Here is a 23,315-nt window from a genome sequence, read left to right as displayed (position 1 = left end):
ACAAATAGGAGAGTCACATCACACATCATTGTAGATTTTACGCCCTTCCAACTATCACCCCAAGTTCCTCAACTATCTACTTGTCCCCTCCTCTCCCTGTTTCTCCAGTGTTGCTGACTCTAGGCCTTCATGTCTCCCAATCTCCTGCCAATCCCAATCTGCACATCTCCTGAGTCTCCTACAGAGCCATCCTGTTCTCCCTCCTGTTCTCCAAACTTGCACCCCAAATCCTCCTAAAGACGCTGAGGTTCTTCCCAGGCATACAGCTTCAGGGATATTGGTGCACGAAATGTGGTAACCTCCATTCACCTCTGTCATACTCACATGAACAAGCATTCCTTTATATCACGGGCAGGATTTTCATTTCCTGGGGAAGATGAGGAAGGGATTCTTCAGAGCTGAAATGTTCTATATTTCCCACTGCCATGTTCATTGCTGCATTATTCCTAATAACTAAGATGTGATAATAAATCACCTGTCCATCAACAGATGCATGGATGAAGAAAATGGTGTATGCTTGAAACAGAATGTTACTCATCCTCATAGGATACAGTGGCACACACCTGTAATCTCAGTGACTCTGGAGGCTGAGGCAAGAGGATCACAGGTTCAAGGCCAGCCTCAGCAAATTAATGAGAACTTGTTTCAAATTTTTTTTTTAAAAAGGGGGTTGCAGATGTGGCTCCACACTAAAGCACTCCCGGATTTCAATCCCCATACGAAAGGGGAAAAATAAAGCTAATCATCCTTAAAAAGAGAAGGAAATTCTGCTGCTGACAACAAGAAGAAGGAACTGTGGGGGTATTACAGTCACAAAAGGACAAATACTGCATGATTCCATCTATATGTGGTACCTAAAACAGTCCAACCCATAGAATCAAAGATGGAATTAGTGGCTTCCAGGGTCTGGCAGCGGGGATAAATGGGGAGATGCTCATCAAAGGTCATAAAAGTTTAGTTAAACAAGACAAGTTAGTTCTAGAGATCTGCTGTTTGCATTTTACCTGTAGTTACCAATAAAACATTGTTTACTTAAATATGTATTAAGAGGGTCGATCTCCTGTGGTGCTCTTACCACAAGAAAACACAATTTTGAAAATCAGCAAGTATTATTTTGAGTGAGTCAAATATTGTTATTTGGTAAATGAACGAAGGAATGAAGACATTAATAAAGAAACAAGTGAAGGCAAAAATGTAACGGAGCTAGGCAAAGAGCAACTGCCGTTGGTTGGGCTGGCAAACACCCTCACAGGTCCCCTTAGGGCTGGAGGAGAGATCACATAGTGTCTTCTTGGTTACTCCATGGACAGATAACTCACTGCCATTCACAAACAGCTTAATTTACCTCTGCACAGTCCTTTGCAATTGTCATAGGGAGAGTCGCCTGCCTGTACTTTCTTGTACTCTGTCCTCTACGTAACAATTTGTGTAAACTTTCTTGTTTTATAGTTTCATAGTTAGAGGGGACTTGGATAGTTTATCCACTGAAACCATTTCCTTTTCAGAGGTCAAAAGAGGAGAGGTATCATGCAGAATGTCACTCACTAGTAAGTGCAAAGTTGTTACAGAAACGCAAAATTTTCTCTCAAAATGAGCACATTTTTCTCATCTATGACCTGCACCTTTTCTTTTATTTTTTTAACCAAGGATTGAACCCAGGGGCGCTTAACCACTGAGCCACCTTTCCAGGCCTTTTTATTTTTTTAATTTTGAGACAGGGTCTTACAAAGCTACACAGCGCCTCACTAAGTTGCTGAGGCTGGTCTTGAACTTGCAATCCTCCTGCCTCAACCTCCTGAGCTGCTGGGATTACAGATGTGCACCACCCTGCCCTTGCTGTCCTACACCTCTTGACCCTGCCTTTGCTGTGCGGAACCAGTGAGATTTATCCTTCTTCCCACAAAAAAATCTTGGCAGCCATAACAGAAATCAGTGTTGGGGCTCACATCTTTGCCTTTGCACCTGTAGAAACCCAGGAGCATTTCACTGTTCTCTTCCTCTTCAGCAGAATGTCTCAGACTCTTCAGCATCTTAAGTAATGTCTGAGTTTCCTTCAAATAAGCCCAGTGGGATATAGGAGACCTAGGTTAGTACCAGCTGTGTTGCTTATGAGATGGGCATTTCTCTGGCCTACAGTTTCCTCATTTGTAAAATTCAGTGGTTGTGCTGAACGGACTCTAAAGGCCCCAGAAGCTTAAGAATGCACAGTACTAATAACTTGGTTTGCATAGTCACAAAAAGCAAATCTTCACAGTTACTCTAGAAGGTTGAAGTCTTTGCCCCCTCTTTGTGATGAGAAGAATGAGGCCCAGAGGTTTTGAATGACCCTTTTAAGATCACAGGTCCACTCATATATTGGACCCAGGAAGTAGACTGTGATTCCTGGCTCCTCATTCTGTGCCAGACACAAGACCGCTGCTTGGGCTTTGCTGAAGCCTTGGGTTCCTCTGGTGGACAAAAGGGGACCACTTGCCACTTTCCAGTGACAGTCACCTACATTCGCTGCCTGCTGTAAGCTGAGAAACTAATCCTATTGCCCTGCTACTCATCAATCCCTCATGGCCAACTTGTCCCTAGGGTGGAAAGTTCCTTAGACATAACTGACAGAAGGCTTTGAAGGCTTGGTCCAGCCACTTTCACCAACTTCCTTACCAGTCCCTTTCCTTCCCACCCACCAGGCAGACATCACACGAGCCTCGGGTGCTTCCCTCTTCCTGGACAGCTCACTCTCCCACACCACGGACCCCCCCATCCCAGATGCTGTGCCCAGACACACACCAATGTCCTGCACTGTCCGTCCCATGAAATACTACACACACTTCAAAGGCAGTCTCAAATGTCTCCCCTCCTCTGCTCACCCCCGGACAGAATTAATTGCTCTCCCTACGTGACCATATAGTTCTGTATATATGCCTCAGTCACGGCACTTGTCAAGTTAGATTATGGTTGTTTAGAGTCCGGTCTATCCCTTTAAAGTCTGACAATTTCCAAGGTGAGGAGCATGTTTTATTTATTCTCAAATAAATCCAAGCAGCCTTACCAGCACAGAGGAAATCCTAGGTGGCCAGCGGATATTGCAACAGCAGCAATGGCAACATATATGGAGGGGCTGCTTCATCCGGGACACGATTTTAAAGAATCTGCATGTGCTAAATCATGCAATCCTCACCACAAGCCTGTGAGGTAGGGACGGTTATGATAACCGCTTTATAAATAAAGAAATCTAGGGCCTGTCACTTTGCCGAAGGTCATACAATTAGTTGATGGTAGAACCAGGATTCGAAGCCAGGTACAAACTCAGCCCACTCTGAACCGTGTACATTAACTATTTTCTTTTTTTTTTTTTTTTTTTTTAGATACTAGGAATTGAACCCAGAGCATTCTAGCAAGGAGCTTCAACCCCAGTCCTTTGTATTTTTTTAATACGAGACAGGATCTCACTAAGTTGTTCAACCTGACCTTGAACTTGTGATCCCCCTGTCAGACTCCTGAGCCGCTGGGATTAGAGGTGTGTGCCACTGTGCCTGGCTAAAGAAAAATGTGTAAAGAACCTGCCCCCCACCCCCCGGGGGGCTGCTGTGAGGATCCATCAAGTGAATAGATATATTTGTGCCAGGTGGATCTTAAATCCCAGCCACAGAGGAGATAGTCTCAGAATTTCTCCTTGTGGCCTTCTCCTGGGGCTCCTAAAACGGAAGCTGCTTCAACAGACCAAAGCAGGTCTTTATAGGGCTGCCGTGGGGTGGAGCCAGAGGATGGGGGGAGCCCCAGATTGCCAGGCAGGGGGCCCGGCCTCCTGAAACTGACTCAATGGCTCCCTTCTCTGACCCCCTCACCCCTCTCACTCCTCGAAAGACAGAGGAAGACGAATTCATCTCCAAAGGGTTCTGCCAGGTGTTGATTTCTAGCCTCTTCCAAGTGAATGCCACCGAAGAGAACATTGACTCAAAGAAGGGTAATACAAACACACAAACAAAACCACCCTACCAGGCGAACATCCTGTCGACCTCTGAGACTCACGGGTCTTTCGTCTCTGACACTCTGAAACAGAGGGATGATTTCCCAGCCACCTTCTCTGGCAAAGACAACCCCAGAGGGACATAGAATTTTACTGCAGTCATTTCAGCAATGTGTTTTCTGTTTTTTTGTTTTTTTTTTCTTTCTTTCTTTCCTTCATCATTTTGTACTTGCAATTTCACACTGTCAAAGAGTTGTGGAAGTTCGTTGCCCAGAGCTTTGGTTGTCTGAGCTGAGAATGTCCTCAGAAATCCTGATCCCAAACATCACACACTCAACAGATGGGAAAATAGAGTCCCGTTCAATAGAGGTGACAGACTGGGCCTGAAAACACGCAGTTATCTCTAAGGCCTTTGCCATGGGCCAGAATGGCTGGTGGTGAGTCGGGGTATACAGTCTACAGAAGCACAGGGCTCTGTGGCTCCAGGGCCTGGGGACTTTCGTCCGGTCCATGCACTACCCCACCCACCTCCAAATCCCCCTCCTTTGCAGAAGACTGCTTTCAATTAGAGGAGTTAACGATGTCTTGCTTTCAAAGGGTTTTTTAAATCCAGTTTATCTTCCACCCACACACGATGTACACAAAGGCGGGGAGACGGAGGGACAACGGGGAAGCGGGGGTTCTGGTATTTTCCCACCCAGGGACACGCCATGAGGTTTCTATTGAATTTTGCTTTTACAGATTTCCACGCCATTTTGGCAATCAGAGGAAGGAGGAGGGGCTCCTCAAGCCTCTAGCTCATCCTCTACGGTGTCATCTCTCCATCCAGAGGAACCTGCCAGGGACCTCCGAGAACAAGCAGGGCGAAGGAGTGGAGAGGAAGGCGTGTGGGGAGGCAGACGGACAGTGACTGCACGAGTCACTCTCACACACACACACACACACACACACACACACGCACAGCCGGGCAGTGTTTCCCAATATTTCTCTTTAGACCACATCTCAACCTCAGGCTTGCAGTTCCAATGCCAAGTTATTTCCTCAAGAATTGAAACGTTGCAAGAGAGGCAGAGTCATTCCTTGATATAAACCACCAGGAGCTCAGGGTCCTGAAGACTGCAGGAAGGAAACCTACCAGGAGGCAGGCAGCCCATCAGGCCACGGCTGTAAAGGGCTCGGGAAACAGGGACATGGTGGACTAGGTGAAATAAAACTGCCTCCATAAACCTGTCTGGCTCCCTCCTCTGTGTTCCCCCGGGGGGCCACCAAACACCGAGTCTTAGAGCTGGTGGACCAGTACGGGGTGCTGACTGGGTGTGACATCTTCACTCCTCCATGAGCACTCCTACGAGAATCAATGTTTTTATCTCCATTTGCAGTCAGTTCGCCAAAGCCTAGGAGTCATACCCAAGGTCATGTGGCTCAATGTCCACTCTCTTCCGTCCCTGTGACTTGCCTTCCCACCCAGACTTGGTCCAAACCTTTGTGTCCCCACCGCATTGTGGTTTCTTGTCTGGCCTTCTGTCTCTCCCTGTGTGAGCTTCGAGAACAGCAGCCAGGCCTGATTTATCTCCGCTTTTCATCAGGGTCCAATGCAGGTCACCAGGCGGGGCTCACCAAGTGCTGCCCGGTATTGGACTCGTGTGGCTTGTTCAAGGCAATGTGCAGAGTCTATGGGGGAAGCGGGGGATTTAGGAGCCCAGATCCCCACAGGCTTGGGCCAGGCTGTAGAGACAATGACAATAAGCAGTTGGTTCAGGGAAAGCACCAGGAAGCCCAGGATTTATTCCTAAGCATCAAAGGCATTGCATCCAGACAGTGGTCCACCACCCTAGGCCATCGTGGGCTTGAAGTGCAATAACTATGATGCTGATGATAAAAGTTGTCTTCACAATGATTCCTCTCATGAGTCTCACATACTGCAGAGTGGGTTTACGTCTGTTATGTCTTTTAATCCTAAAACTGCCCTGCGAGAAAGCTGTCAGCAGGACCCCTTTTTCCCAGATAGGAAACTGAGGCTAATGGCTGGTAGGATGTGCCGTGCCCTGGGGCCTGAGGCAAAGCATCGCATCAACACTGCCACTCTCCTGTCCCTGCCCAGGACAGTCATCAATAATCACACCCACATCCCTTCCTTGATAGTGCTGGCTTCTAACTCCATCTCAGAACACACCAAGGGGACCCACTCACAAGTGGTCACAACTGGCCTGGGAAATCAATGCTATTTGCAATTGAACTTTCTCATTAGCTTATCAAGAGCAAGACTGAGGGCTTGCTTGTGATATCTTCAGTATGAACTCAGAGGAAGGCTCAAAGTAGGCACAGAGCAGATATTAGTTGGATCTAAGAACAAACGAACAACAAGATAAAATGCTTATTGCCATTTTATCTCAATGAATGTAAACGATGAACAAATGCAACCCAAATGTTCCAAGCCCAGATTCAGGGCTCCGTCCACTGCCTTCAGAGTACGGTAGACCTTTCCATCTGGGGTCTTCTCCGTTCCTGTGTCCATTCCAGCTTGTCTCCTCTGTTCTTTATTCCAAATTGACTTAGTAAACATATGCACTTTAAAGGCAATCAAGGGTTAATTTGATAGAAAACACAACATATGCGCAAGAACACACACACACACACACACACACACACACCTTGAATCCCCTCCTCCAACCTCCTTTTTACACACTTAATAACAATGGTGGAAAAAGAGGAGGGAGGGGGAGCCAGGCTTTCTTTCACCGACCATTAGAAACAATTATCACTTCCCCAGGCCTCCAGAGCAGCTTCCCCTGTGATGCTTGTCTTAAAGAGAGAGAGGGGCGGGGGAGGGGTGGATTGCCTTTCTTTCAATTTAAGGATTTATTATTTGGCATGCACAGACAATCAAGCAAAGAAGCATTTCCTGTGTGTAGGGTGGGTGTGCAGAGCAGAGAGATACCTTCTTCTTCCCTCCTGGAGCTTTGGAAATAGCAGCAGGTCTCAGGATCTCCACCCAGGAGACACTTGCAGAGCCAAGACCTTGGCATTGGATACCCTCCAGCCCTGGGGCTCAGACCTGGGCTGATTAGCACTCATTGTCTCCAGGGATCTGTCCATACCACAGTACACATTTCACACTCCCTAGAGGTCTAATACCCTCCAGGCCTGCCCCTTCTGGCAAATATGAAATCCTATGATCTGTGGGATGTAAACCCTGGCCCCTACTCAAATGGCCTTCAATGGGAGGAGAGTATAGAACTGGTCGAAGACATCCCTGTGCTACAGCGTGCTCACTAACACTTCTACAGGTCGTAACGACATTTCTTAGAGGAGAAACAGTCCCCGTAGAGTCAGTTCCCAGGAACTGCACATTCAATGACTTGATTTCATGGATAGAGGTTTGGGATTCCTGATGGACTGAAACTGGGCATCTCAACCTTCTTCTAAGGGCAAAGCTTATGTTGGAATCCAAGAAAGTATCCATGAGGGTGGCAAAGGCAAAGTGTTTCCTGTGCCCTTACTTACGGACCAGTATCTCTGTTCCAAGTACAGATTCCCCCATAGTCCTGGAAACCAGGATCGCCAGTCTGCTCCGCATTTGACTTGCAGACACAGAGGCTGGGGCTCCAAAGGGATAAATAGCTTGCCAAGACTAGCCCTGCTCTGGAGTGGGTGGTGAAGTCTGGGTCTGAGCTTCTTCTACGTGACTCCAAGGCCACTTCCTCTATCCAGTCTGTTCTGCAGATGAAGAACCCGAGGCCCACGTGACATCCAGGATGATCCTAATGAGGATGATCATAACGACAGCCATGAGGACAGACCTCCAGGCGCTTTCACCTCCATCCTTTGGATGCGAGGCTCACGTGATATTTTCAGATGGAGAAAGCTAACAACCAGTGATAATGACAATCACACTGGTCCCCAATTTCTAGTACATGAGATGTCTCTGCCGGCTGGGGTTGGCATGATCTCCCCATTTTACAGACAGGAGTCCCAGGCATTGGGCTGAGCCCATTCCGAGACACTGGTGTTCAGGAGGCACTGGGCAGGGGCTCCACTCTTCCAGCTAGTAAATCCTCTAACAAGGGAGAGTGATTAGTGTCGGATGTGGCGGTGGCCTTTTGTGCTGCTGACAGCTGCTGCCATGAAAGGCCTGTCCGGGCTCATTTCACAGAGGCCCTCCGCAGGCCTGCTCCCAGCTCCCTAATTATGCCATTCACTAGTCACCGGGGCTGCCTCTGAACTCCTGACCCAGCAGTGAAAGACTTGGGATCTCATTACTAATCTCTTAAGCCACCTAGTCCTCCAAAATACACCCATTTAAGTTGGAGGCCAAGGCTTTGGGCTGGGAGGCAGGGAGAGGGAAAGCCCAGCTTTCCCGGGATGGCCATCTTCGCTCTCTGCTGCCTGGGGCCCAAGCCACAGGGCAGCTAGTGCGGCTGTGCGGCCAGGCACAGGACAGGCCTGGCCCGGGGTCGGTGGCTGGGCTGGAGATGAAGAGGCCCCGGCACAGGACAGGGTCAGGCATCTGGGCCCACCTGTTTGTCATTTCAGGGGTGCGGGGGGGGGGGATGAGGCCTGTATTTGTTTTAATTATTATTATTGTTGTTGAAAAGGGAAGAAAAAAAAATGAGGAGAAACTGCTAACATCTGGGGCTGCTGTGCAGCTTACGTAATCTGCCTCCGAGGAGGAACACGGGATCCCTGGCCAGATGGTCAGCGGGTGACTTCACGGCTCATGTGAGGCCTTCAAGAGTACCAGGCTGACAGGCTGAGAGAGAGGGATGTGGGACCTTCTTTATGTCCCTAAGGGAAAGAGGCCAGGGATCAGGGGCTTCCAGAGAGTCAAGTTTTGCTATTGGAAGGATCTGGTGGTGGCAGTAGTCATTTGTCCAGCGGAAGACAGAACCTTTCTCTTCTGCTTCTCCCTCAATCCCTCACTTATTTAACAAACCTTTACTTAACACTGGCTGACTGCTTGCTACCCCTGGTCTAAATGGGAAAAAAATGGGTCCTCAAGAAAGAAAAAAAGAATTAATGATAAAAATTTTTTTGTCCTAAATGTTTCCCAAGCCCACGGAGCAGGAAAGTGAGAAACTGAGCCAACACACACTCAGAAAAAATGTGTTGGGTTCTGGATTCGAGCTTCGTGCAAGTTGAGGGAAGAACATGGATGAGCAAGGGCTGCAGCAATGTGGACCTGAAGTTTTGGTCCAAAATGCAAAATCTTCACATTGAGTGGGCTCTGGAGATTAGAAACTGAAAATAAAAAAGGCCAAAGAAGGGGAAAGCCTGGGCCACAGCTGAGCTCTGACAAAGCCAGTTTCCCAGATGAAGTCATTCACAGAGGCTGAAGTTGGAGATGCCGAATCTTGCTGCAAATGCAGTCTTTAGCACATGATTTGGAAAAAAAAAAAAATACATTGCTAACTTTCTGCATTTTCAAATATTTCTCCTCTCTCTTCCATTTATTCTGAGAGCAATGATTGACATGGAATTCTAGATCAGGATATAAGAGCAATGAAATCTGGATTGGATCAAGAATGTACTGTTAACTCTATCTAGATAAGAACATAGAACTACTGCCAGCTGCAGATGAGATTTTGGAGGCATCACCCCAGATAAGAAATGGAAACATGCTGAATTCTATTTCAGATCCTGAAGGCATTGCCAGTTCTAGAGCAAGATGTTGAGCACCCAAACACTTCCAGTTCTAGACCAGAACACCAAGAAGCCATAATTCTACAATAGAACTGGGTGACACATTCTGCTGGTTACCTTAACACCCCAAAGGGACTGTTTGACCAAAAATAGAAAACCAATTTAGCTTTAATTTTTTTAAAAAATCCTCTCTCCACTGGCTTTTGTAGAGTAAAATCAGGAAACCTAGTCAACTCTATAGCAAAGAAATCTCTACCACTCGGCTCAAAGGCATTGAAAATGAAGGGGAGTGTCTTAGGAAGCTTGTGGGTCTCGGAATTTCTCTGAAGGTTTAATAGGTTAATCAAGAAAGAACTGACCATATCCAAGCTCAATTCCTGGTCACCAAAACTCTTAGTGAGAAATAGTGGAGCAGTGGTTAATGGCAGTCTTGACCACACGGGTCCATTCCAGAAAGGTCAGAAGAGTGATTTTTCACTTAAAAACATCTGTGTCATGAAAGATCAAGTATTTCTCAAGTTCATAAACCTAGGAGTTTCCAGGTTGTTTTTGTTCTCTCCCCCCTTCCTTTCTTCCTGTCTTAGTTCTTCAAATTAAGACCTGTGTGTTGCAAATTGTTGGAAACAAACAAGCCACAGTCCTTGCAGGGAATCCTGCTAGCTGCCAAGAGGAGGTTGCCCGGTCCTGGGTCCTGCTCCTCAGTGCAGATCTCAGGGTTCTCTCATGCCCTCCTCTAGCCTTGGTGAGCTCAGGCTGGAAATTGCTGCAAGATTTGCTTTCTTCTTTTTGATTTTGGAAAAGAGGCCATGTCACGATCTTCCCCAGGCTGCTTTGGATTTGATTTCTCCCAGGAAGAGAATTCAGTGCAGTCACATATGCAGGAGCAACAGGACGGGGGCTGCTTAAGCTTTCAACAGTCCTGCTGAACTTCCAGCTTTAACAAGGACTCCAGTTCATTAGGGCAGGGTGGCATTTCTCTCTGGCCCAGGACTCCAGATTTCAGAGGTAGGGATAGTGACCATAATATGCAAGCTGGGAGGCTTTATCCACCAAGGGCCCATTGGATAATGCTGACTTAGGTGTCCACCACCCATCAGAAAAACCCTCTGAGGGACTGGAGTCTTCCAGAGAGATGCTGCCCCCCCACCCCAGTGGCAGCCTTTGCCAGGGCAGTGCACATCTGTGCAAAGGACAGTGCTTAAAGCAGCTGCAGTGAGATAGGGCCCCTGGGAAGCACTGCAGCGTGATCTCCGTCCACAGGGTGAGCTCCTCAGTGAGACCTCCACCTGCAACTTTGGAGGTCACACATATTTTAATGTCAAAAGGATGTGAGTTGGAATTTCAGCTTCAGCTATTCATTGACTGCGTGACCCTGAGCCTGTCACTAAGTCTACATGGAATGAGATGACAGTACCTCCTCTGAAGCATTGCTTCAAGAACTAAAAGAGCCCTGGCTTAGACACAGCCTGCTCACTAGAAACACACAATTAGCAGTTCCCTCCTTCATCTACCCTCTTCATTCTTTCTTGCTTTACAGGCAGAGTTCTGGGTTCAAATCCTGAACCAGCTCTGGGCCAACTGCAGACTTAACCTTCCTGGATCTCAATTTACTCCTCCACAAACCAGTGAAAATCACAGGAGCTTCTTCATAGGGTGACTAGCAGGTTGAAATGTGTGCAAACAGCATAGAGTGCCTGGCAGGTCACTGTCCTGAGAGCAGCGTATTGCTCCCAGTGTCCACTCTATTGATGAGCACTGCTGTTTTTATGCTATCGTTGCTACTTCATTTATTATTACTGTGTGGCCATTCCTTTCCCTTTCCCTTTTAATCCCATTTCCTTCCCTCCCCTTTCCATCTACCTCTCCTTCCTCCTTTCTTTCTCTTCCTCCTTTACACCATCCCTCTCTTCTGGGGAAACAATGAGGTTGAACCACAGTCTCAAGCCATAAAAGCAGCCCATCTCTGTAGGAGCGAATCACAGGGACACCACTAAGACCTCAGTGCTCCCCACAGTAACAGGCAGAGCCTGTATCCTGGGGCACTTTCCTACTTTGTGTGCAAAGGTATTGGCAAAGGAAAGATTGACTCTTAAATATCTGTCGGGAGCCTACTGTGTGCCTGATGCTGAAACACACAAAGACAAGCACAGAAAAACAATGCTGAGGACATCACTTGCTGGTAGGCAGCTATATCTCAAAGATGAGGGCAGATTCTGCAGGACAGGGCAGCAGGAAGGACATGAGGCTGGGGTTCTGGTGGCTTCTGAGGACCTCTTTCTTCTTCCTCTAATGCATGCAGTGGCACTTGCTGCATTTGCCATGCAAAGGTATCAGCCAGGGGATTTCCGAAGGCCTTGCCTGCTCTGGTTGCCCATGGTATTAACAGGGGACTGTCACCTGGCAACATGACATCACTTATAGACACACTCCATGTATTTAATCTTATCACAAAAGAGATGTCTCTCAGCAGATGCTATTTCCAACAGGGTCATCCAATAAACCCAGAAACATTTTTTTGTCAGTATTTGCTATATGGCAGGTCCTGTGCAAGGCACTGGAAGCATCTAGAAGCTGGAGGCTCAAATCCTCAGCCGCTCAAGGTATCGAAAGCTGAAGACATGGGCAATGCCAACTAAAATTCAGCTTGGGCTCAGGCTGGTCAGATGGTTCCAGAAGTGTCCCAAGATGTCAGAAGATCGAGGACTGCCCACATACTGAGGTCATCAGAGGAGGCGGCATGGAAGAGTAGCCGCTTGACCTAGATCCTGAAGGACAGCTGAGCCTTCAGGAGGAGGGGGAGGGAACAAGGGTGTCTCTGGGCAGGAGGAAAGAAAACCCCAAGGCATGTCCAGGGATGGCCATGTCACTCATTCTGTTGGGAACATGCCCTTCAGTGTCAGGCTGTCCAAAAAGCTGGTACCAACTTCATGGATTTTGGATTCATTGGCCTGCTTTTGGATTTCTTCGGTCATGGAGAATCTGCAGACTTTCACAAGGCAAGAGATCCCTGACACCAGTATTTCTTGTGAATGGCGCAGAATGTCCTCTAAAGGCAAAAATCTCCCAGTGAGAATTTACACAGACTGAGATGAGGCAAGACACTGAATCACCAAAAGATTAGTGTCATACCTTACTCTGGGAGAGAGAGAAATGTCATTTAAAAAAAATATCTTGGCAGAGGTGCTACAGTGTAGTAAAAATAAAACAAGCTGAGGGACTAAACGAAACGGGAGGTACGCCTCTTCTGCCCCCCTGCGAACCTTGCCTGCCTCTCTGTGAAATGGGCCTAGAGTTCCCACCACATGGGTGAGTTATAAGATTTTAATGTGATGAAGGAATTGGGGTGCATTAGGTGGGCTCAGTTAAGGAATCCTCCCCATCTCACTTTATTCTCCTGTTTTGCAGATGTGAAGACTAAGGCCTCGAGAGTCTAAATAGTCGGCCCAAGATCTCACTGTCTCTGAGAGTATTGGGATACGATGTTCTCTTCACCTGCTCTCTTCAATTAGGTGGCCACAGTCTCCATGTGGTCATTTAAACTGAAATGAATAAAAGTTTAACATTCAGCTCTTCAGTTTCATGAGCCACATTCCAAGGTCCAATACCATAGATGGCTACAGACTACAGCATAGGACAGTGCAGAGGAGAACACCTCTTTCATCACAGAAGGTTCTATTGGAGAGTTGGTCTGAAGCCTGGGCTTTTTTTTTTTTCTCTTTCCCTAGTAATAGGAACCCTTGAATCCAGAGGCATTCTACCACTTCGTTACATCCATGGAGATATTTCTTCATTTATTTATTTTTTTGAGACAAAAATCTCAAGGCTGAGAGCTTCGCTCAGTTGCTGAGGCTGGCCTCCAACTTGTGTTCCTCCTGCCTCAACCTCCTGAGTTGCTGGGATTACAGCTGTGAGCCTCCACACCCAGCTGAGCCTGGGCTCTTGGCTACGACCCGATTCTCCCTTTTCTGGAACACCAGTTCAGACCACAGCACCCTGATGCACGTCAGTTAATCTCCCTGAGTCGCCCGCGGCCCTTACTGTCAGGAGGGTGCCCTGCAGATGGAGACAGCACTCTGGGGGCATCCTTTTCTGAAAGCCATACCTGCCAGCAATCAGATCTCTTACACGCCTCGGCCTTCCCAGAGGCCTTTCTCCCAGGAGGGAGAGAACTGCAGATGTCAGCCAAGTGTCCCCTTCACCAGCTCTGCCTATGGATACATTTGGGGAAAGGCCCCAGGGTAGGCAGGGGCCCAGGGAAGTCTTGTTGGACCACGGTGACACAGATGTGTGCCCCTCAGGAGGACTTCCTCTCAGTCCATTTTTTGTCTAGAAAATAAACATGCAATGGATCCAGGACCTCCTGGCGTTGGGGTGAGTTTTAAGAAACTGATAGCTGAGTAGAAGAGGAGGTAGAGGCCATGATGATGGGGTTCTACAGGTCACACACCCAGGTTGTTTTTTAAAGGAATGGGGAAGGACAGAGAGTGGGGTCGGGGGTTTGGAAGATGCACACACAAGCAAATGGGCACACACACAAACCAAAGCAAATCTCCTGTGCCCAGTCAAACCCCTGCTCGCCTCGAACCCCCCACCTCTGGGGCTGGCTGGAGAAAGTTTACTTTCAGACCAGAGCATGTGGTTAGGGAACCGAGTTCAATACTGTCGAAGCAACTGGTGCGGCAAGCTCCACTGGCTCTTGCTTCCAAAGTGCATCACCACCCTAGAGAGTGAATGCTGTTTACATTTTTCACATGTTTCTTGGGTACAGAACATGAAACTAAATCACACAGCGAAGGCCGTACTGGCTACATGCCGGTGACCCCGCTCAAAACAGAACAATAAAAAAAAAAATAATAAAATAAAACAAAAAAAAAAAAAAAAAAAGGAAAAGGGAAAGAAAGAAAGAGGCAAATTAAAGACCAGCATGGAAAAGAGTCTGAGGGAGCCCGAGCAATCACCTGGATGGAGGGAGGGGGTCTGGTCCTGAAGCTGAGATGGTGAAGAGGGGACGGGAGAATGCAGGCACGGAGAGAAGGGTCAGGCTCCAGAGAAGATGAAAGTCAACCCCGAGGGATCTCCCTAGAGGGGCAATGGAGGGGTTGGCAGGGCACATCTACTCTCTGCAGAGAGCCAAGGACATGACCAGTAGATGCAGCCCTAAGCCACAAAGCCCAGCTTACTCTCGGGCTTCAAGTCAAGGGTCCACTGGCAGGGGAGAAATGGAGGCTCACTCTGTAAACCAGGCCCTCACTGCTCCGCAGCACGTTCTCTCATCAATCAGAACATGTTTAGTCAATGCCTGCAAATGCTGGGCCCACCTCTCCATGGCTTTCCTCTCTTTCCAATCCTTGTTCCTCCCTCACTCAATAGGGATAACACCCTTCAGCAGGATGATGAACTGGGAGCCCAGTGAGAGGCAGGCTTGCTCTGCACACTTGATAGACATTAACTCACTGGACCCTCAGGCCTGTGACAGCAGGCCCATTGTACAGATGAGGGAAACCGAGCTTTAGAAAAGTGAAGTCATTTGCCAGGCATCCTACAGCTGATGAAGAACTCTATTCAACATGAGTCTTTCTGGCTCTAAAGCTTACACACGTTATAGAACAATCTGGTCACACTACTGTTGTTTAATTTTCCCCAAGTGCCCAGCTGAAAATAAAAACAACTTTCATGCGCATCAGGCTCAGCCTCATCAGGCTCATCAGCCTAAGCCTTCCCCCTCAAAGTGCACCCGGTCTCTAAGGTTATCTCCACGCATCACATCACTTTGCCAACATCTGTCTTGTCTTAGCAGAAGAACCCATTTTAATGTCCCCATTTTGGCAGGGAAGAGTGCATCCTATTTGAGGGCAGAGGTTGCACTCTTCATCTCAGTGTCAAGCCACTGCTGAACATGACACTTTGGCCAGAATGCCTTCACACTACGGTTCTATTGATTTGGAATTGGAATACCACAATCATTTCATAACCAAGAGTGTCAGGGAAGTTGTTAAAAGTTCAACCAAGAGAAATAAGACCAAGAAGCTCTTTTCAATTTCTCTCTGCTTACATTTTTGTGCCCAAAAGGCCACTCTTAAAAAAAAAAAAAAAAGTCTACGTTATTTCTAATCAGATTTTTTTCTCTCAGTTACCAAATCTTCATAGGAAAATAAAAGCGTTTCTATAAAAATCTGTTCATTGCTACCAGGAGGATAACCACACTTCTGAATCTTGACAAACACCTGTGACATCGATGCCATTATTTCTAATAGTAGATCAGAGATTGGGTGGGAACAAAGGGACATGATTATGCCAACGTCACATGGGGAGTCGATGGAGCATACTAGAGTTAGGAATGGGCTGATCTGATTCCAGGTCTCATTTATGTGTCTTTGAAACTCCCATGACCTAAAATATTCTCAGATTGAATCTCGAAGCCCATCACAGTGTCTGGGTTTCTATTGGAAGAGAGAATGAATGAGGGGTGAAGAGAAGAGAGAGACAAGGAGGAGAGGCAGGTAGATCCTTTGCCTGGAACCCTGTAAGGTTCAGGAGATTTAAAGTCCCTCCCAGTCCCGAGTTTCCTCAGGGTGGTGACAGCAACCAATTCAGGGGGCTCTGTCTCTGGAGGGACTTTTGGGTGCCCCACATCAATGGGACAGGCTGTAACAAACCACGGTACTTGCTGTTCTGTTTCCTTATATGACTCACACATGTGCTCCCCCAAATTACTCAGAAACCGCTAGGAGAAAGCAGATCCCTTGGGGATTTGGGAAAACTTCTTGGAATCTGCTCCTGCATCTCAGACCGTCCCCTTTTGTCATTCCTCCTTCCACGGCCATGGGGAGAGGCTGTCCCATTTCACTTGTGAGAAGAGTTGAACACTTTGGTGGAGGAAGGTGGGTGGGGCAGGCTGGCAAGGACAGACAGCCCTAAGAACACTGACCTCAGCCTTGGGGGTTGAGTTCAAGTTTTCTCCCTTCTCTTTGCAAACACGTTGTCTAAGGAGTATGGGGGGGTTGCTTGCCAATGCAAAATTTCCTGGTAGTTTTAAAGCTCTTCCAGTAGCCAGGTGTGAGAAAAGAAAGTTCTTAGAAGAGAGAGTGTCAAAGGTGAACTAATTCTTTTCTCTGAGACTCATCCTGAGCGAGGAGTAAGACTCTCAGGAGGGCTGCTATGAAATAAATGGGAAACTCGGTACTTAAACCACAAGAATAGGGTCTTACATAAGAAAGGTCGCCATCGATGTCACTGCTCTTCTTTCCATGAATCTACTCTCATGTCTCTGTCTTAGAACCCCCCAAAAGCTCTCCATAGCCCTCCGGATGAAGTATAAATTCCAAGCATCCATAGGATGCCGCTGAGCACCGCTCACAGCTCATCTCTCTTGTCTTTCCACTTTATTTCTTACTGGCTTGTTTTGTTAGTTAGTTAGTTTCTTTATTTTGATATGTCCATTCTTCTCTCTTTAATGTCCTCCTCTGATCCACTCCCTGTCCTGTCCACCAGCCTCTCCTCAGTGCCAGCTCTGCAGTCACTTCCATGGGAACACCCCCAGCCCTGCAGTGGGCTCCCCTGTCCCACACCTTCCTACGCCTCATGGCACGTGCATGTGAAAAGACCTCTCTCCCTGGTGTCCTGAGGACACAGTGGGTAATCCCACCCCTCGCTCTGGAGACAAGAATGAAGAAGACACTGGTTAAGGGGCCCTGTTCTCCTGGCTCAGAGGCAATGGCCAAGAAGGGATGCAGACATCTTGTGAACTCTCTCACTGGCATTTCAGGGTTCCCTGTGTGTCATGTGTGGCTTGCGACAAAACCATAAATTGAGCAATGTTTCTTATCCAATCTACAATTATCCTGTTTGTGTTTTTTTGTCTCTCCCATATTTCAACAATAATTAGGCATCCATTACAAAAATCTAAGAAATCTTTTTTATTTGCAGGGGTTGGAGCTCAAAACACTTCTGTCTCTTCTGTTTCCATACATTGTATGTGTTTTAGAAGACCCTCCAGAGAGAACGATGCTCAGCCTGGAGGAACATGTGCTGAAGGCTGGGGATCTTGGCAGCAGAGCAGAAACAGCGGGGCAGTGTTGGGGGGTGTTGGAGATGGGGTGCTCCCACCTCCTTTGTAATTCTGAGTGGCCCTCCACATAGCCACAAAAGACATCAGCTCTTCCATCTATTCTCATGCATCGGCTACAATGCAGGCTTGAATTGCCTTGTCCTGTACCTGGGCTCCTCTCAGGGACACAGTGGCCTGTATCCTGCTTCCTGATTCTGGCTCTTCCAGGGGTAAGCCCCAAAGCAAGGCACTGTGCTCTCTGAGCCTTCGTGTCCTAATCTGTAATGTGACAACACTGACTCCTATTTCCATGGTAGCTTCAGATTCAAGGAATTTGATGGAAACCTCAGAGAAACTTAGTAAATGCTTTTAAAAATACAATAATTAGTCTGATACCTTCTGAAAATGGGCAAAATACTTTTATATCCCCATGCTGACTCCCATCCCTGCTGGCTGAGTAAGCTGGTAGCATCATAGCAGTGTTTCTTTCTCAGGAAAACTCCCTCTGGGTCTCACCCCCTTGGGTCTTTGGCTGCTGTTTGTAGTTGGATGCACCCCTCTATTGAAATAGTAAGCTCTTTGAAGACAGCAAAAGGACCAGGACTTTCTTGATGTTTCTCCAAGTGCCTGCTACAATTTTGAGTATGCAACAAATGTTTGGTGATGCTGTTTAACCTCAGCAAAAGTGTTGGCTGAGCCTCTCTACTATGTGGGTCACTCTTGACCAGCTCGTGGGTGAACGTGTATAGGAGAACCTAGCATGGATGAGACAGAGAATTAATATTTATACTACTCGGTAAGTGCTAAAATCCAGCACTGGGTATTTTTCTCTGCATCCTTCATCTCCATCAGACAGATATTTTCACCTTAATCTCCTACAGGCACATGTTACCCTTCCCATTTACCAGAGTAGGATACTGAGATTCCAGAGGAGTAACTTACAGTATGTTCCCAAGAAGGGACCAAAGTTATAAGAGCAAAGCCAGACTTGCAGGACTTCTACCTCACCTCATTGCTGCCCATGCTCTCTCCCTGACATTCCTTGAGGCAAGACTCAAATATATTTCTATATGATCAAATGAGTAAATGAATCAGTATGTAAATCGCTATACCACAAGATATCTATGGTTTGCATTTCAGTGGAGGCACACATTATTGTGGACACAACAAGGAATAGATAATAGCAACTCAAAGTAAGGCAGCAAAAGTATAATTTGCTCACTATTGGGTTAATGGGATATAAAGTCAGAAAATCAATTACAAAGAAAGAAAAGGTCCCCAGGTCTCATCTGCCTTCTAATGCAGGAATTTTCTATAGTATAGAATGTTTCAAAGTAACACCATAGACACATGTTCTTTCTTCTAGCCCTCACACTACTGCCCTGGAAATGGTTAGTCTAAGTCTTGCCTTCAAAGGATGAACCAAATAAATTGGTTGGTTGACTGGGCCTTGTACTCCCTAGGAGAGTAAATCCCAGACAGTCTCAGAATTCCCATGTCTTCCTTCCATCACTGCAAAAGAGAAAGGTGCCTGTTTCGAGAGGAGGAAGTAGGATTTGGTAGAAAGGTCAGGGGCAACAGCAGAAAGAAATAATATCTATAGTGCACTTTGGCAGCCTTTGGTGCAAAGCATTAGAGAAATGTGACAGGTGGAGACAAAATAAGAACAAGACAAGATCTCTGCAAGCCCTTAAACTAACCCATGTATCAGCTTCCCAGAAGAGAGATAACTTGATTCTTTCAGTTCATTTCCATTTTTGTTCTGTCTCAGGAACTTCTTGATTCCAGCTGGGCTGGGAAGGTACGTGGCCAAAATATCCAAAGAATGTCTCTTATTATAGGATGTTCAGCCCAATTTGCACAACCAGAAAGTTTTGATACTTCTGATAACGTTTGGACACGAGACTCGATGTTTGGACTCAGCTTTACTCTAACCAAATTTGGGAATCTTGTTTGAAGAGATTGGACAAGAGCGACTGGAAATCATTAGAAGTGGCAGGTTCACACAAAATCAAAACCGACGTCTTCATTAGTATTCTAAGCCATGTAACACAAGGAGTGTTGTGTGCTTACAAGGGTCACGAGAGCCGGCAGACTTATTCTAATAAGGCTGTACCTCTGGACGGAGTTCTCACCCCTGTGTCTTGCACAGTGGTAAGGTCAGAGCCTGGGTCTTACAGCCTTTGGTTCCCTTCCTAGGTCCTAGGAAGAGGTAGCCTCGTACCTCTGATAAACACCTGTGTTTATTATTTTTACAGCATCAGAGAAAGACAGAGAGTGGGACACACTGGCGTATAAAGAAGAAGGGGACAGCTGTGATCATTTCATCTTTCCCCAGGGAAAGGAGTGCCCAGGGGCCCATAGAACAGGTCACTGTGTCCTGGAGCGGGTACAGCCGAGATTCCAGCCCCTCAGGGGGGCCTCGCAGGGATACCAGCATTGAGATCTGTCCTCCTCGCACGGCTGCTTTCCTAGGAATCCAGTTACTTTCAACTTTCAGATGTGCCCTCACATTCCTGAGCTCCTCCTGTATCTTCCACGAGCTCCTTCTAACTCTAGATTTTCCACGTCAGGGCTCTGGGACTCCCTGGGGAAACCACTGGGCTACTCAGTTTCTCCAAGGTAGACACGAATTCTCACCTTGCAGAATGGAATGAGTGTCCAGCACAGGGGTTGGTGGCCTCAGTAACTACCAGCTCCTTCCCTCTAGCCTCCTCTATCTGCTTTAGTCACTCTCTGGACTCTAGCTCCTATGGGGTCTATTCATGTATGAATTTGTGAGTGTGTGTGTGTGTGTGTGTGTGTGTGTTTGTGTGTGTTAGAAAGAGAGAGGAGAGTATCAGAAGAGGCAGAGGCACATGGTGTACTTTTCCATCTTAAGAGCAACTTCCAGGAGCCTCCCTGGCCCTCCCTCACACCATCAACATCTTCACTGGAGGCCCTGACAGGGTGAAAATGAGGTACCAGTCTCCACTAATCACTGCACAAGGTAATGAAGGGCACAGTCTCCTGCCTCTCTGCTGTTAGAGAGAGCTGTTTCCGTGTCAGGAATAGCCTTTACCCTGAATTATGCAGGCTCTGATGTCTGTGTGTGAACACGCGTGTGCACACATGTGAGCACATGCACCTGTGTGCATGATGGCGGGGGGAGGTGGGAATGATTCCAGGCACCAGCCTTCATATGAGGAACGTGGGAGACTTTTGTTCTACACCCTCCAGGCCGCCCTCGGCCTGGCCCTGCACCCAGCCTGCGCGCAGATCCCCTCCCTGACCCTGTATTCTCCAGTGAGCTGATCTCATTATGGCAAATTTAGTTACAGCTGAAGTCTCCTTGTAACAAAGATTATGTCCAAGCCCAGAGTAATGGAACCTAGTCGATTTCATTAAAATAAAATTGGTTACAATGAATAATTCAATAGGATGATTTTGTTTCCTCATCTCCTCTTTGTAGATCGAAGAGCTAGTATTTATAATGATTTTTTTTAAATTGGATTTTTGTTTAGGAAGAGATAATCACCCATAATTCCTGACAGCCCTCTCCATACAAGATTGGAATAATTGCCCCCATGAAGCCTCTTTTCAAATGCTAAGACTGGAAAATTCTCTCCTTTGCTCACATTAGTGGCAATAACCTTGGGTGGTTTTTAAACACAGCTGCTACCTCGACCCTGTTCAGATGAGGTTCTGAGTGTGTTGATGATTCTCTTGTTTGAGAGATGTTTTTTTAAACATATCTGGGAACTGGATGCTGGTGTCGAATTTGGGATTCCCGTACATTCTATGTGATGGAGAGGGGACACCCAGCATCTTCTTTCAGAATTGTTTGTTTGCATGTAGTAATGCGTGAACCTGTGTCTAGATGATCAGGAAATAGACGTTTCCTGATCATCTAGACATATCCAGATCCTGTGCATGAGTGAAACTTGCACCTACTCTCAAAGAACTGAGAGCCTAAGGGGGCAGCCAGGTGGACAAGTGAATGGGTGTGACTACAGAATTGAGCTCACCAAGTGGAGAGGTGGAGAGGGGAACTCTGGCCTCTGTTCATTTACCAGGCTGGCGATCTACACGAGAGGCATTAGGGAACACCAGGTTCCTATTCTCACCACTCTCCGCAAGACACCCAGAAATAAATGCAGATGAATAAATAAAAGAATCTAATAATGTCAACATAAGCTTTCGTAAGACAAAAAAAAAATGCTCAAGTAAATGTGGAAACTAATAAATGAGGTGGTCTTATCTTGTACTAGTAATTCTTCTGTGGCACTCAGCAGGTGGTAATTCTCTTTATCTAGAAAGAAGACAGTCCTATCCCACTGAACCAGAGTCAAGGAAGCAAAATCCGAGAAGTACACCTGGGTTCATGGTTCATCTGTGAGAGCCAGAGGCACCCCGGCTCACAAATAGCCATTGGGCTGGGCGGTCAGAAGCACTGAGCTGTGTCTCAGGGAAAAGGGAGTCTCGAAAGAAGGCAGGTGCTTGCTCAGCAGGATAATTGGAAAGGGAGCTCCGGGGACAGCACAGCCATCCCTAGAATCACACAAGCTCTGGTGGCCCCAAAACTCTTGCTCCTTCAACTAAGCTGCCAGTCCCCTGGGGGGGGGGGAACCATGGTACATAAATGGTGCATTATGGAACTGAAGAACGAGTCTGAGCTTCTTAGAATTGGGAAGGTCCTTGGAGATCATAAGCTCTCTATTTTAAAGATGGGGGAAAATCGGGTCCAGAGAGATGGAGAGACTGGCCCAAAGCAACACAGCCCAATTGACTGTAGAGTAATCATTGATTCAGGAGGAATACAATTTGGCACTCTCCACTAAACAGATAGACTCCTCAAAATGAATTTGTTCTTACCTTCACTGAATTTCCATGGTATATCCAATTATGAATTATAATAGGGACATGGAAGGACAGTCATTATTCCTATTGTGTTGATATTTCCTCCCTTGGCCATTGCATTTCTAGTCCTTTACAAATGGTACTCAAAAGCTAGGGACATTACATTTGGCTAAAGATAACCACAAAGGGGCCATGTCCAAGGACACTGCATTTGAGATGACCCACCTTGAGCGCCAATCAGAGCAGAGATTCAGAGCATCTGCAGGAAGTAGCGCACATGGTTGGGACCTTACCTGGGATGCTGCTGGCTGTCCGATGACAACCCAGCCTGGGCACTGTTGGTCCTGATGAGACACTGAAGCATTGGATGCCCACTGATCCAGGAACCCCTGAGGTGTGTAGACGCCACAGTCTTTAATGCTAGTCTTTTGTTCAAACTCTTCACATACCCCGTCCCCATCATGGAAATAGCACCGGCTGGGTTCATCTGCAGGAGATGGACATAGAAGGGGAAAGAATAGATAAATATTCGTTCTTTGGTCTCAGTTACCATCAGCAGCTAGGAGATTAGACCACCAAAGCCATGTCATGGCAAGCCCATCACCCTGAGTCACAATGGAATATGCTCCAGCCTTAAGAGGGGGAAAAAAAGGGAAATTCTCTTATACACAATGATGTGGCGAACATTATTGTACGTGAAATGAGTCAGTCGCAGAGGCACACACTGCATGCTTCTACTTCTATGAGGGGTCTGAAGTAGCAAAACTCCTAGAAGCAGAGCGAAGAATGGGTATCACCATGGTATGGAGAGAGGGGAAGGGAGGAGCTGTT

General features: G+C 47.0%; 1 protein-coding gene across 1 annotated transcript in view; it reads right to left on the bottom strand.

The window, feature by feature from the left end:
- Pappa (pappalysin 1) overlaps nucleotides 1-23,315 on the bottom strand; it is a 236,166-nt gene that overhangs the window by 70,032 nt on the left and 142,819 nt on the right. The window contains exon 10 of the mRNA XM_026393335.2: nucleotides 22,778-22,971. Coding sequence (XP_026249120.2) covers nucleotides 22,778-22,971 — 194 coding nt within the window. The remainder of the gene's footprint in view (nucleotides 1-22,777; nucleotides 22,972-23,315) is intronic.

Source organism: Urocitellus parryii, chromosome 4 (genome assembly GCF_045843805.1).
Source record: "Urocitellus parryii isolate mUroPar1 chromosome 4, mUroPar1.hap1, whole genome shotgun sequence".
NCBI classification, from domain to species: domain Eukaryota; kingdom Metazoa; phylum Chordata; class Mammalia; order Rodentia; family Sciuridae; genus Urocitellus; species Urocitellus parryii.
The sequence above is the reverse complement of the archived record's forward strand: the minus strand, read 5'-3'. Positions and strand labels throughout refer to the sequence as shown.